This window comes from Drosophila serrata, unplaced genomic scaffold (genome assembly GCF_035046125.1).
Source record: "Drosophila serrata isolate PLE 108 unplaced genomic scaffold, ASM3504612v1 contig_123, whole genome shotgun sequence".
Classification (NCBI taxonomy): domain Eukaryota; kingdom Metazoa; phylum Arthropoda; class Insecta; order Diptera; family Drosophilidae; genus Drosophila; species Drosophila serrata.
In genome coordinates, this window is record NW_028257021.1 from 697,738 (window position 1) to 714,380 (window position 16,643).

General features: G+C 36.2%; 1 protein-coding gene across 2 annotated transcripts in view; it reads left to right on the top strand.

The window, feature by feature from the left end:
- LOC110182511 (Poly-(ADP-ribose) polymerase) overlaps positions 1 to 10,785 on the top strand; it is a 252,219-nt gene extending 241,434 nt beyond the window's left edge. For both annotated transcript variants that reach the window (XM_086826003.1, XM_086826005.1), the window contains one exon: positions 10,412 to 10,785. In XM_086826003.1, coding sequence (XP_086682129.1) covers positions 10,412 to 10,598 — 187 coding nt within the window. In that variant the 3' untranslated portion in view covers positions 10,599 to 10,785. The remainder of the gene's footprint in view (positions 1 to 10,411) is intronic.
- The last annotated feature ends 5,858 nt before the right edge of the window (positions 10,786 to 16,643 follow it).

The window sequence follows — 16,643 nt, forward strand, 5'->3', positions numbered from 1 at the left end:
CTTTAGCCATCATTTACGCGATAAGAAGATTTAGAAAATACTTGTTGGGAAAACGGTTCAAAATTGTAACAGATTGCAACTCGTTAACTTTATCGCTCAACAAAATCGAGTTAAATCCAAGAATAGCACGGTGGGCTTTAGAGTAGCAGAAATTCGATTATGAATTAAAGCACAGAGCAAAAATATTATGATAGTAAAGGGAAATACATTCGAAACAAATTTGGTAATTTGTCAGTCAACAGATGTAAAGGTTCAAGATATTAGGAAAATGTTAGAAAGGAGCGAGCATAAGCTATATCAAATGCGAAATGGCGTGACTTATAAGAAGAGTAACGACAACTGATTATTATTTTACGTACCGAATCGAATGAGGGAACATATGTTATACAAATATCATGATGAAATTGGTCACATTGGGAGGGATAAAATGTTAGATGTTATTGGGAAAAGCTGCTGGTTTCAAAATAGGAAGGATAAAGTCGTAGAGCACATTCAAAATTGTTTCAAATGAATAGCGTACTCTCCGAAAGCGGGTAAAGGAGATGGACTTTTACATAGTATACCAAAAGGCAATAAGCTTTTTGATATCATTCATATAGATCATTATAGACCGGTAGATAGTAGCAGATCAAAAAAACATATATTTGTGGTTGTAGATGCATTTACAAAGTTCTTTAGGTTTTACACAACCCAAACGACGAATACAATAGAAGTAAGAAGTGCGTTTACGGATTATTTCCGAGCTTATAGTAGACCCAAGTGTATAATATCAGATCGGGGGAGTTGTTTTACGGCTGGTAAGTTAGCTGAATTTATGGTAATCCACACCAAACCACAGGCGAATGGCCAGGTTGAACGAATTAATAGAAGTTTTGGACCTATGATTGCAAAATTTACGGAGCCGGAAAGAGGAGTACATTGGGAGAAGGTTATTGAATAAGTAGAGTTTTCTATGAATAATACAGTTCATAGCAGTATTAAGCAGCGCCCTAATGAAACATTATTTGGAATAACACAAAGAGGAAATGTCTCTGATGAGTTAAAGGAGAGATTGGAAGACGAAGAAGTGGTAGAAATTTTTACTAAAAATTTAGAAGATCTTAGAAAAGATGCAGAAGAGGTACAAAGAAAGGCTTAAATGAAAAATGAAAAATACTACAATGCAAAAAAGAACATTGCGTCGGATTATAAGGAAGGAGATTATGTTATGGTGAAGAATTTTGATAGCACTATGGGAGCATCGAGAAAACTCATTCCAAAAAATAAAGGTTCTTATGTAATTGAAAAGGTGTTAAAAAATGACAGATATTTGCTTAAAGATATTAACGGGTTTCAGTTGGCTCGCAATCCATATCAAGGTGTTTGGAGTGTGAATAATATTAGGCATTGGATAAAATCATAAATAAAATATATTAAGTTTGTAAATAATTGATAGTAAGCAAAGAAAACAAAACTTAAAAATGGTAAAATATTATAAGAAATTGTAAATATATAAGTTAGTTAATACCAAGAAAGAGATAGAGGGCTATCTCAATGTCAGGGCGGCCGAGATGTAACAGGCCATTTAATATAAGTAGCCTATGGGCACACTATTCATTGAGATGCACTCTCTCGAGAGAGCATGTTACTCTCTCGTTAAAGGGCCTATCTGAGAAAAAGGGGTTGAAGAGAAGCTGCCTGCGAGCGGCAGATCTCTGCAAGAAGAGCCGAATAAGATAAGACGTGTAAAAGTAAAGAGACAAGACAAAAGAAAAGTATAAAACAGTATTTTGAACAATTAAGAACAGAATAAAACAAGAAAGGAAGCTAACTTCGGCACGCCGAAGTTTATATACCCTTGCAGATAGAACTTCTATGAATAAAAAACCATACAATATAAATGATATATATTTGTGTTAAAAAACAATGAAGTAATACCTGCTTTCATTGTATTTACCTATACATATTATATTTGCAGTTTTACATTCAAAGATTTGCATTTTTCCTCTACATCAAACGATCGTTTGTATGGCACCTATATGATATAGTCGTCCGATTTTCATTAATTTTACACAAAATTTAAGACTAATATAAAACGGCTATACCTCAAATTTGATGAAAATCAGTTGAAAACTGAAAAGGTTATAAATTTAATTGTATTAATTTCTCGATCGTTCCTATGGGAGCTATATGATATAGTAGTCCGATTTTTATAAAATTTTATGCAAAATTGTAGAGTATAGTAAAATGGCTATATCTCAAATTTGATCCAATTCTATTGAAAACTGAAAAAGTTAAAAATTTTTTTGTAAAAATTTTCCGATCATTCCTATGGCAGCTATATGATATAGTCGTCCGATCCGGCCCGTTCCGACATATATACGAGTGAGAGTATATAGAAGGCTGAACTTATCTACGAAGGGATTAAAAGTCGATCTGTACTCCCGGCTATGTGCCAGCATAAGCAGGAAATAGGGGATGCAGATGCGGAAGGAGCATTGTTGGAGCAGCTTGTGCCGAAACATCGAGCGGAACTGGCTCTAGACATAGAAACTATGGACGAGCTACGCCAAGAAATCGAGAAGGCAAGGAAGGTTCTCGGAATTCTTCAACAGCAGATCGACAGCTTTGGTTCGAGAAATGCCGTCGCGTGAGTGAGCGGCGCCAGGATTGAGGCGTCGGAGAATAACGGCGACATGTTTGAACAAGCAGACGAGAAGGGCTTGCCGAATGAGGTAGAGGAAAACGAAAGAGAGACCAGCGAGAAATCCGGGAATTTTCAATGTTTTGACAACGAGCAAAACGGCGGCAGCGGCACAAATAGTGGCAGAGGCGTTGGAGATGATTTTTTATCAGCTGCGTTCGGTTTTGCGAAGGAAATCCTAATGGATTTTTCGGAGAATTTTTCCGTTCGGGCCTGGGTCTCCCAATGGGAAAACATAGCCAAATTATACAAGCTATCGGACACCCAAAGCAGAGTGTTGCTGATTGCAAAATTGAAAGGCAGCTTTGCAGTGGCTGCATGCGGATGCAACCGGGTTCGGAAAAACGACGAGGGAGCTGGTGGATCAGTTACTTCATGCGTTTGGCGGCAACGAGTCCAAAGCCGAGTTGAGACGTAAGTTCGAGGCACGGTTATGGAAACCAACCGAGAAATTTGCGGTTTACTTCGAAGAAAAGCGCAAGTTAGCACGAGAAGTAAACATGGAGGATGACGAGCTGTTGGAAGGGCTTATTGTCGGAATTCCCGCGGAAAATTTACGGATTCAGGCCAAGCTACAGTGTTTCAAAAACCCTGGAAGGATGCTGAAAGCGTTTGCCGACATAAGGTTGCCGGTAAGGGCTCCCGAAGGAAAGAAACGATACTCCGAGAAGGATGAGTCGGCAAGCCAGCAGACGCGTTGCTATAACTGCAACGGGAAAGGGCACTGGTCAAGGGAGTGCACTAAGCCGAAGAAAATCCATGGGTCTTGCTATGGATGTGGGGTGATAGATCATTTCATCGGAAAAAACAAGGAGGATGCTGCTAATAACTACGTAAGATTATTTAAAATTTTTGTTTATTACAGAATGCTTGATCGATTCAGGAAGCCTAGTATTGTTTATAAAATATTCATATGTACCCAAAAACGTTAGATAAGATCCCCAAGAAGAACCATATTATGGATTAAATAAGAGTAAACTTAACAGCTATGGAAAAATGTTATGTTTTATTATGAAAAAAGAAATAAAGATTTGGTTCAATTTAATTGTTGTGGCTGACAATTCAATGCTCTGTAATGTTGTGCTGGGTAGGAATTTTATGGAAGCTTGCAACTTGAAAATTAATTTGGAAACTTTAAAAATGATTACGGTGCAGAGAACTGATGAAACATTATTTGGAATAACACAAAGAGGAAATGTCTCTGATGAGTTAAAGGAGAGATTGGAAGACGAAGAAGTGGTAGAAATTTTTACTAAAAATTTAGAAGATCTTAGAAAAGATGCAGAAGAGGTACAAAGAAAGGCTTAAATGAAAAATGAAAAATACTACAATGCAAAAAAGAACATTGCGTCGGATTATAAGGAAGGAGATTATGTTATGGTGAAGAATTTTGATAGCACTATGGGAGCATCGAGAAAACTCATTCCAAAAAATAAAGGTTCTTATGTAATTGAAAAGGTGTTAAAAAATGACAGATATTTGCTTAAAGATATTAACGGGTTTCAGTTGGCTCGCAATCCATATCAAGGTGTTTGGAGTGTGAATAATATTAGGCATTGGATAAAATCATAAATAAAATATATTAAGTTTGTAAATAATTGATAGTAAGCAAAGAAAACAAAACTTAAAAATGGTAAAATATTATAAGAAATTGTAAATATATAAGTTAGTTAATACCAAGAAAGAGATAGAGGGCTATCTCAATGTCAGGGCGGCCGAGATGTAACAGGCCATTTAATATAAGTAGCCTATGGGCACACTATTCATTGAGATGCACTCTCTCGAAAGAGCATGTTACTCTCTCGTTAAAGGGCCTATCTGAGAAAAAGGGGTTGAAGAGAAGCTGCCTGCGAGCGGCAGATCTCTGTAAGAAGAGCCGAATAAGATAAGACGTAAAAGTAAAGAGACAAGACAAAACAAAAGTATAAAACAGTATTTTGAACAATTAAGAACAGAATAAAACAAGAAAGGAAGCTAACTTCGGCACGCCGAAGTTTATATACCCTTGCAGATAGAACTTCTATGAATAAAAAACCATACAATATAAATGATATATATTTGTGTTAAAAAACAATGAAGTAATACCTGCTTTCATTGTATTTACCTATACATATTATATTTGCAGTTTTACATTCAAAGATTTGCATTTTTCCTCTACATCAAACGATCGTTTGTATGGCACCTATATGATATAGTCGTCCGATTTTCATGAAATTTAACACAAAATTTAAGACTAATATAAAACGGCTATACCTCAAATTTGATGAAAATCAGTTGAAAACTGAAAAGGTTATAAATTTAATTGTATTAATTTCTCGATCGTTCCTATGGGAGCTATATGATATAGTAGTCCGATTTTCATAAAATTTTATGCAAAATTGTAGAGTATAGTAAAATGGCTATATCTTAAATTTGATCCAATTCTATTGAAAACTGAAAAAGTTAAAAATTTTTTTGTAAAAATTTTCCGGTCATTCCTATGGCAGCTATATGATATAGTCGTCCGATCCGGCCCGTTCCGACATATATACGAGTGAGAGTATATAGAAGGCTAACTACAAAGTTTCATTCAGATAGCTTCAAAACTGAGAGACTAGTTTGCGTAGAAACGGACAGACGGACAGACGGACATGGCTAGATCGACTCGGCTGTTGATCCTGATCAAGAATATATATACTTTATATAGTCGGAGGTGCCTCCTTCACTGCGTTGCAAACTTCTGACTGAAATTATAATACCCTGCAAGGGTATAAAAATTAATAAACTAAAGTTATTAACACTAACATTCAGTCACAATACACCTCTAGCCATGGCTTATGATTAATTTTATCCGGGTTTTAGGGCGGGAGGAATTGTACCATTGCCTTAGGTAGACACCGTATTATCTTGGACGGAGCAAGCCTCTTTCCCGTTTTTCGGGAAAATAATGAATTTATATTTAGTAGATTTCTCCTTCTTTACTTACCTTCCATAAGTAACCCTAGAATGTTACTAGGCATTGTCATCTCCGTACATCTGTAATTTTATCGGAGGTGGTGTGGTGGGTAATGAATTATTAAATCAGCTTTATTGCCACATAACGATCAGAAAAACTGGTTCCTACTTATTTTAATTTTGCATCTTAAGAAATGCTTAAACCCTTTGAAAATTAAGACTTTCCTTGACCCCTTAATAGGTTGAACAAATAAAATAAATGCAATTATTAAAAATAATAAAACATGTACATTTACGAAAATCTAATATCGGATGCTGAGGAATGTTTGGAGCTTTTATGATTATGATCCGTTTGACTTTGCCGCTTATTAAGCTGTGTGCTTGATGTATTCTCAAAAAAATCTTCCTTAAATCGTGTCCATTTTATAAGAGTCTTTGGAGATCTATAAAAAAATACAAGCTTTCCATATAAGTCCTCTTCAAGCCAATACTCCTGTGTTTCACGTACTAAATATATGTCGTTGCACAACTTTAAAACTCGATCGACATTTGGTAAATCTTCAAACATTATTCTTTTATGATTGTTTGTAATAAGAGATCGAATTATCTTAGAAACCACATAAAAAGATGTAGTATAGATCCCGATTATCCTAATAAAAGAAATGAATTATAAAACAAACAATTTTAGCCAACATAATTTCTTTTAAAACATACCGACCTTTTTCTAAAAAACTCATAGCCGAAGGAAAAGATTTATCAATGAATATATATAGAACAACTCCATCTTTACAGTTACTAAGTGATAAAAACGACAAAATATCAGAATAAAATAGTAATCATTAGTAATCATAAGTTTCCCACCATGCGCTATCATCTTCTTTGATTTCTCGCTATATCATGGGACGCGTAAATTTTCCTAAAAAACAGTATGAAGCTATTATTTTATGTTAACAACATTTTTTATTTATTTAATTTTTTTTTTTGTCGGATAGTTAGCCGTTCATACAAGAGGCACTAAAGGAAACCAGATAACTAAGTAATTCAATTTAATCCCATTGTTCCTATACAATCAATTAAAAAAAGGAAAGAGGGTACTTTCTGGACGCTTAAGTTTTCATACTCTGGCAGTCTTCAATTAGATCACATGCCTTCTCTCACCCTAATTTCTAATCATTATACCTGCAAGGTATTATTATTTTATTCAGAAGTTTTCATTTCTGACCCTATAACGTATACATATGTACATATAAATTGTTAGAACTTCAATGTTTCAGGAGGGCAATTGATGCAGTCATACTTTTTGGCTTGTATTCTAGCGTCGCACAGCAAACTGGAATACCTGTACAAGGAACTCGGATGATTCGATACAGATGGATCAATCTCTGGGTTATGAAAGACATGGTGTCACCAGTGGTTATACCTATGACGTACCCATTGAGTCAGTGCCGGATAAAACTAGCAATCGAAATCGGATGACATCCACAAGAACGATATCGATCTAACAAAGTCTGGCGTTTACTAAGCTCTGCCAGGAACATCGAGATCTCTCAGATAGGCTAGGCGAGTTGGGGAGCCGTCCGATTTCGTCCCTTATGGCCTAGACATTTCTATAATATATATTTCTTCAAGGATCCCCTCTTCCTTAAAAATTAATATTATTGCCAAAAACACGTTACTAAATTAACTGAAACTTTTGAATTTATTTTTTCCGCACATGGTTCATGTTAATGGCGAGATCTAAAATTTAAATTATGCAAAGGAGCAATAAGAAAGAGAGAGTGGCAAGTGTTCGAGAACAGTCTGATTTAATGCAATTTTTATTCTTTTTCGTACCTTGCTCTAGAAAAAGTATTCCGTCAGAAATCTCCTAACGCCATCCAACTTTTTAGTATTTTTAATATCGTGTCTCCGTACAGGCCTAACGAACTGCTAGTTTTAAGCCATTTGCCTCTCGCAGTGTCTCACTGCTTTAAAACGGTGTGTTACCGTCTCCATATCGTATTTAATGTAAAGTAGGATAATCAGAAATAGAGGATTAAGTATGAGAAGGGACTATAGTAACACTGAAAACTGATCGACGATCAAGAGCAATTTTTTTTATAAATAATAAATAATAAGAAATTTTTAAGAAGAAAAGAACTCACTATAGGCATAACGTCAACAATATTCTTAAACAGCATCAACAGAAGAGTCGATTTTGTGATGTTCGTTTTAAAGCTATCTTAATGAAACTTTGCAGTTAGCCTTCAATATGAATATATCACTCGTATATAATTTGGAACGGTCCGGATCGGACGCCTACATCATATAGGAACCATCGGATGGTAGAAAAAATGTATAACTCGCGAGAATTATCGTATTATTCTACAAGTTCAGTTTGAAAATCGGACGACTATATCTAATGGCTACCACAGAAATGATAGTTAAGTTAGGTTAGGTTTAATCAGACGGCCCTCAATGGGGTCCTTAATGGACGTTGATCTTTTGGTTTGCATCCCATTTTAAACCGGGTAGAGCGAAAAGTAAAAAGTTCTTCTGAACTGACGCGATGCGTTTAATATGGACGTCGTACTGAGAGCTCCAAACGCAGCATCGATATTCTAAGATAGGACGATCTAAAGAAGTATGTAAGGATTTAGTGACATAGGGGTCATTGAATTCCTTCGACCACCGTTTAATAAATCCAAGCACACCCCACACAGGAGCCGAAACAGTTTTATAATTTTGTTTACTCTAAACGAAAGCCTAAAGCAGATCCTTCCTTGCTTTTATTTGTCAATTTCCTTGTATTCTGTCCTATATTTTCAATTGCGCCTACTTCACCTATCCCAAACAGGCACGTGCCTGCCCTGCAGTACCTGTCATCAGTAATTCATCAACGTTTCATCAGCAGTCAAGGGGGATTCAGATAGCTCTAAAACTAAGACACTAGTTTCCGTAAAAACGGAAAGGTGGGTGGACTGGCGGATCGACTCTGCTTTTGATACTGATTAAAAATATATATACGTTATAGGGACGAAGTTGAGCATTCACTGCATCGCAAACTTCTTACTAAAATTACAATACCCTCCAAGGGTATTATGAATTTGACCACTATGTGTACAAGTAAATCAATTCACACTAGGCATTACACTGATTTTCAGTATGAAGAAAATTAATGAGAATAAAAGAACATACATTAAATCGGATTAGATTTAACACAATACCTATAACGAGAAGCGTTAACAAGGTTGGGCGGATAATAAAGGACACTAACAACCAGTCTTTAAGAAAGAAACAATACGTAAACATTTAACAACACATTAGCACATTTTTCTCTTGTATGTTCTGCTAACTAGACTTGATAAAAGACTCTCCAATCCGACGAAATCCTAACGGAGACTTTCTCAGTGCCGTAACATAATCAAATGGTAGTGAAAGGACAGCTCCTGTTTACCAAAGATTAATAAAAAGAATATTTTGCATAATAACGGACGGACAAGCACACGGTGTGGGGTGGGTCAAATAATTTGTAATAGAGCATTAATTTATATACATTCTTACATCTTGATTTCTTAAATTTTCATAACATTTATGGCTTAAAGTACATACATATATTATCCTAGTCTTGGTCCATTCATTATGGGGGACTGTATGTACATATATCAGAAGAAGAAGAAAGGCCCATTTCCGATCAATTTTTTATGGTTAAGTTAGTGCAGCATAAGGCTAACGCAACAAACAAAATAATTTCGGTTGTATTATATCGGTCAGTAAAAGACCGTCTCGTGTTTTCGTTCAATGAGAAACCGAGACCTAAGGCTCGAACAATGAGAAATATTTAATTGTTTAGAGCTAGAGCAAACCGTCTCATTATACCCTTGCAGGGTATTATAATTTCAGTCAGAAGTTTGCAACGCAGTGAAGGAGGCACCTCCGACCATATAAAGTATATATATTCTTGATCAGGATCAACAGCCGAGTCGATCTAGCCATGTCCGTCCGTCCGTCTGTCCGTCTGTCCGTCTGTCCGTCTGTCCTTCTGTCCGTCTGTCCGTCTGTCCGTTTCTACGCAAACTAGTCTCTCAGTTTTGAAGCTATTTGAATGAAACTTTGCAGTTAGCCTTCTATATACTCTCACTCGTATATATGTCGGAACGGGCCGGATCGGACGACTATATCATATAGCTGCCATAGGAATGATCGGATAATTTTTACAAAAAAAATTATAACAATTTCAGTTTTCAACAGAATTTGATCAAATTTAAGATATAGCCATTTTACTATACTCTACAATTTTGTATAAAATTTAATGAAAATCGGACAACTATATCATATAGCTCCCATAGGAACAATCGAGAAATTAAGACAATTAAAAATTATAACATTTTCAGTTTTCAACAGATTTTCATCAAATTTAAGGTATAACCATTTTATATTAGTCTTAAATTTTGTGTGAAATTTTATTAAAATCGGACGACTATATTATATAGGTGCCATACAAACGATCGTTAGATGTGGAAAAAAATGCACATCTGTGACTGTAAAACTGCAAATATAATATGTAAAGGTGAATGAAATGAAAGCAGGTATTACTTCATTGTTTTTTAACACAAATAAATATAATTTATATTGTTGGGATTCCAAGTCATAGAAGTTCTATCTGCAAGGGTATATAAACTTCGGCGTGCCGAAGTTAGCTTCCTTTCTTGGTTTATTTTATTTTTCAGCGACCAAGAGAAACGCAGAGAAACTTTGTTAACCGAAACAAACAAACATATTATATTAATATATGCGTTTTGATCATAATTTCAGATACTGGATTTTTCGATCTTGGGGTCGAATTGGTACCACTATTGGAAAAATTGAGGTGTTTGATACAATTTTCCCCGCCATCAAAGTCTTTCAAAAAGTTTATTTTGATAAAACTGGAAATGATTTTGAAAAGAGAGACAACTTTGTTAAAATTACTGGACAAATGTACCCAAAAGAAATTCAGTAGCTCAAAGGGTTGAGACGACAAACACTGGAACCCGTAGCACTGCCGGTCCGGGTTTGAGTCCCGGTAGTAAGTAGCATGGTCACCCCCGGACCTTCCTTCCATTTTCCATTGAACTTCTCCCCTCATTATTGTAAAAAAGTTGCTATACTACAGTAATTGTACAATAATAAAATTCAGCTCAATAAAATAAGCATTTTCTAAAAAAAAAAAAAAAAAAAAAAAAAAGTATGATGACAAACCGAATATTTGTTTACATGAAACACAAACATCTGTTAATTCGAGTCTTGATGCTTCCATACAAAATTTAATACGGCTCATGTTCGATGTTGATTTTATGAAAAGGACATTGATGGAGTTTCATATTGATATGGAAAAAATTCCATTGAAAAAACTCAGCGTAATTCAAGAACAATCTGCTTATAAAGTGTTAAGCGAAATATTTGAATTAATCAAATCTGGATCCAGTAATGTAAAACTTATTGATGCGACATATCGATTTTATACCTGGACTAGCTGTACCCTGCCACGTTTCTCTGTGGCATATTGTGGTTGCACGCATTAGAAATAAGTCAAACAAAAAAGAATAATTTTCAAATTAATTTAATTCTGTAATACTTGTTGGTATACAATATTCTTATTTTCTCCATTCTCCGCGTAAATATAAAGACTATCTGGTTTCCGACACGGGTACACGCAACATATAATTATCCGTGTGAAAAACAATCTGCATCCAAATCTAGACCACACAACTCTAGAGATTGACCTTGAATTTTATTAATGGTCATTGCGAACGCCAAACGAATGAGAAACTGCAATCTCTTGAACTGAAACGGTATATCAGTCGGGATCAGAGGAATCCTAGGAATGAGGACATCTTCACCTTTGAAAGGACCACTTATGATCGTTGCTTCTACTACGTTGTTTATCAATTTCTTGACTGCAAGTCGCGTACCGTTGCAGAGTTTCGGGTGATTTATATTCCGGAGCATGATATTCGGCACACCTATTTTTAATTTCAATATGTGTGGTGGCATTCCAGGCAGATCAAGTGAGTTTAGAAATTCCGTAGGGTAATTAACTGCTTCCTCTGCCTCCACAGCGGGGTCTATCGACTTATATGTAATTTCATCAGTTTCTATGCTGGATTGGATTACATGATTGAGCTGGTATACATCTTTGTTCTTGGCAGCGAGAATCGCTCGTCCACTGAGCCAATCGTGATTTGGATAAGTCCTTCCTTCGATGTAAGTAAATTACAGAAATTCTCGGGCAATACTATTTTTCTCGACGTCTCATTGACTGGCAGCTTTCCGTTCCCAGTGTCCAGTAGCTGAAGTGAGAATACGTCGGCTGAGTCATCGTTCTGTAACTGGACACGCATATTCGACTTCTACTGTAATGTACGTACATGTTGCCACAATATAGACTATTTCAGGCAAGCATTTATCTCGTCAGCTGGTGTCGATCGGGAAATCACAGGCAACGTTTGCTTGAACTCCCCTGCGAGCAATATTAACGCATTCCCAAATGGTTGGACAGCTCCATGCAAATCCCGCAATGATCGATCGAGAGCCTCCAGCGATTTTTTGTGTGCCATTGTGAATTCATCCCAAACAATGAGTTCACATCTTTGCAATACTTTTCCCATGCCTGATGCTCTGGAAATGGTGCACGTTGGAGTCTCGATGATTTGCATGTTCAACGGCACCTTCAGCGCTGAAAGAGCAGTCCTCCCACCAGTCCTTCCTGGTTTCGCAGCGATTCCAGATGAAGCAAGAGCTAAAGCTATGTCCTTGTTAGCTCGAACCGTAGCCAGAATCAATGTAATGAGGAATGTTTTCCCCGTTCCTCCTAGAGCATCCAAGCTTCAGCTACCCTTGCCCTGTCGCGTTCAGTATTTTGAGAGTGAATCAAAAATACAGAATGCAGAACGCGACTGCCTAACTCTCAATCGTTTTCTCTCAAGCCTATCTGCTCGTCTTTCTGCTGATTTCGCGTTGTGCATCTGCATTGCTCTCAGCCGCTCAGTCTCTCGGATGGAGGCCCGTTCTTCGTCAGACATATCCGTTATCTTACGTCTTTTTGCTTCTGTATTGCGAGTACGACGACCCAAACTCGACTTCTTGGGTGGCATGACTTCGTTTCTAACTGAACCTGAACAAAAAAATAAAATTTTAATCTCCAATTTCTTCTTTCAATATGTTTTGAATGTTTGACAGGAAATGCTTTGATTCAGCTGGCTGCCTGTAGAGGGCGCAGCAGTAGGGGCACTGGGAAACGCGAAAAAATCGGATATATTCGCAAACGCAGATAAGCTATCAACATCAAAAGTAGACAATAACCGAGCTGGAACCTCAACGCATGTTGTGTAAAAATTTGGGCTTAAACGGTTCAGAACTTTTCAAGTCTATGAAGGAAGTAGACACGAACAGAGCATTTTTATATGTATAGATTCCTCATAGTTTTGGAATACAGTCTCCAGACTTAATTAAAACTTGTAAACAAATCGAAGATTTACGAGAAGTGTTAGATTCGCTAGCTGAAATCGAGGTTGCCTATAACTTGATAAAAAGCGAAAATTCTAATGAAAACATGAATCATTTGGACAAACAGTATGCGCAATTAAATACTAAATAAGATCCATTAGATAAAAGTACTGAAGAGTTTTCCATTCTTAAAAATTATGTTAAGAACACTCATGCTTCAACTCATAGCGCATACGAACTGGAAATAGTGGATGTGTTTAAAGTACAGCGTCAAGGGGAATCAAGGCGTTATAAACCATTCAAGAAGTTACACAAGTTCGTTGCTTCGGTCGAGGTGTTACAATGCCTAATCCAAAGGAAAGTTATTTACGAAGTGATGGAGTTGAAATACCTTTGGGGCAAGCAGTCACCAATTCAAGTATAAAATCGTCATTATTATACAATGAATATATTGTGATGATATATTATGATGTTGCCCAGGTGAATGTGCAGAATCTGTTTCGGATGGGATTTAAATACTAATATTAGCTTAAACATATGAACATGTTAAATTAAGTGTATTAAATAAATCCAAATATAAAATTTCTTAATCAATTAAAAAGAACACAGTAAAACTAAAAGTTAACTACCACTATCGCAAAAGGCATTTTGTTTGCGTAAGAAACTATGGGATTTGGAAGGATTGATTTTTTGATAAATTGATAAAATTAAGAGAGTTTACCAAAATATGTCGCAAAAATTCTATAGCAGGTGTTTTGTCTAGTTTTGTCCACATAAATGCGGTTTATCTTGGAAGCTATTTTTCAAAAGCTAAGAAAGTTGCGCAAGGGAAAAAACGCAGTTATGCTTATTATCCCACAACTAACCGTTTTTGCAATGTATGAGTAAGGCCGCGCACCACTTTTTAAACTTTGGAAAAGCTCGGCAAATACCTCACGAAAGTACATACTTTCGAAAGTTAGCACCCATCTAAAATTTAAATAAAATTAAATATTTTATTTAATATAATAAAAAACATTTCCAAGATGCTCCCGTTACATAGAAAAATTTTTAAAGGCTATGCGGCTAGCCGGAAATATGAGTAAAAGGGTTTGTGTCCAAAATGAGTCATCAAATAAACGAGGACATCCAAAATTGTATTATGAAGATACTGGCGTAAGGCTTAATAGAAAATTAGAATCTGATCCCGTGGGAGAAATCAATAATTCCGTTTCTCTTTTACTTTATGCTGCCACCATTTCTTTGAAATAATCTAATGAAAATTAAACGCAATTTGTTTTAAAAATTAGGGTTACGGCAGAATCTGTAGGGCAAATAAAAAACATAATCACTAAAATTGGGACCAGTGCCAGTGAAAGGGTTTTCTTTCTTTAATACGCTTTTATTAGTTCGGGATGTATTTATGTATGTATGTATGTAATCTTTGAACACTATTTTCAAGAGTTTCCAAATATCTGATAAGCTTGAAACTTAGCATACTTCTCAAGAACCGATGACAATGCAATAATATGATAAAAAAAATTTTATTATCCTGATTAGGACCGTCAGGATTGATAAATTCTTTTTTTTTATGTAGAGCTTCCGCAAAGGAATAACATAAATTTAACATTGCTGAACTCTATTTGTGATTTAAATAATTTGCATTACATGGTAAATCAAAAATCAAGGGTTATTTTGTTGAATAAATCGACACAATCCTTAAAATTTTGCCGTCCTTTAAAATTTTTATATATTACGGAATCTCTTATTCTAACGAAAAGGAAAAGTCAGTTTAAAAATCGGAATATCTACTATCACTCTTACAAGGATAATGAAATGATGATGAATCTGTGAAATTCGATGTGTACATGTCGCATGCATACATATGTACGTACATACATATAAATAAGACAGTAACACTTTGTTGTTATGCCAACAGAATGCACATACTCAAGTGCAGACGAAATATGATCCGCACTCGATAAAAGCGACCGCCCAAATAGCTAAGTCAGCGTTCCCACGCTTGACTGTCGCAGTGTATACAAATGTGCGCGAGTTACCGCCTCAGCATTGACCTCGGCGGTCCCCCGCCGAAACCGCTCCGGCAGCCACTCGAGTAGCAGAGCTGGCCGGCAACTATGTTGCCAAATAAACATAAACAACTGGGCCGCACCGAGACGGACAACTATATGCATCCGGTCCGGTTTCACTTTCATTTCGCTAGGTCAGCAGATTGTACGTAGACGATAAGCCTTGAACAAAGAGATATAAAAATAAAGAACTCATTCTGATTTGCAAGTCGAAACGAACAAGTACCTTTTGAAACATTTATTTCTGGTCGGGAAGCTACCCCGGGACACCTCACAAAAAACCTACTGATCATAATTTGAGCAGTCGGTAGCTTTCGTCAACGAACGGATTCAACCAAGGGCACAGGAAGGATCCGAGACGGCGAAAGGAAGCATATGAAAAGACAGATGTTCTGGAATACATTAGGCATTATTATGTAAGAGAGTGAGTAGAGTGAAGTGGGTGAAATGGAGTGGAAAAGATAGATTAAATACAGATAATACAACAAGAAGTAAATGAATAATTGATGGATAAATATGGCCAAAGAGATGTTATAAATCAGTGGAAATAATGAAAAATATAAAAAAGAGGAAATACGGAAGTGAGCCAAAATTGCCGAATTGAGCGGAATAGTGCAAAGACAGTGCAAAGGAATGCGAATATAGAGAAATAAATTACGAGGAGTTCAAAATTGAATAGGAATAAATTAAAGAAATTCTAAGAGCAAGTGAGAGTTTGATTAATTAAATAGTGTTCATATGGAAACTAAAAGAAGGTTCGAGTCCAACGAGGCTCGGTGTGCGAACGACGGCGAACGATCGGAAGTGCAGGTGGTTCGAAGTTGAATTGAAGAGAAGAGAGAAGAATTGAAGAGAGTCGGCAGACGGGTGTGGTGGTCGCCGGTTCAGTGCGTACCGAACAGCTCGGTCGAAAGATCGTTCGACGACGGTCGGGCGGTTGCAAAAAGTTTGGTTTAGGTTAGCAATGGTTGTCGGCAGGTTCTAACTAAGACACAGCCGATCAACTTGCTGAAGCATGCCGGGGAACAATAAGAAAAAATTAATTAATTAATTAAAATTAAAATAAATAAATAAATAAGGTCATTAATTAAACTAAATAAATAAATATGTATATATACATATATAACATGTATTAGGCGGCGCACTGTATCGCACAGGACGGCCGTTTAGCATGGGAATGGCTCAGAAGTAATTGGGAATCTCGACTAAATTGGGAATAAAACATTTTAGAATAAAGGTAATGTTACCAATTAGTAATGACTGTCCGCAATTGGTTGTGAAGCTGTATCGCGCAGCCGATCGACTTGCTTCAGCATACTAGGTGATAACAATAGAAGAGGAAGCAGGATAAATGATAAAAAAGAAAAGATAATAAACAAGAAAATAAATAAATAATTAATCGAAACCCTTTGTTGCCATGGTGTTCAATGTAAAAGAATAATTACTCATTTTAATTAATTACAGCACTCCAAGTCACCACACGGAATCTC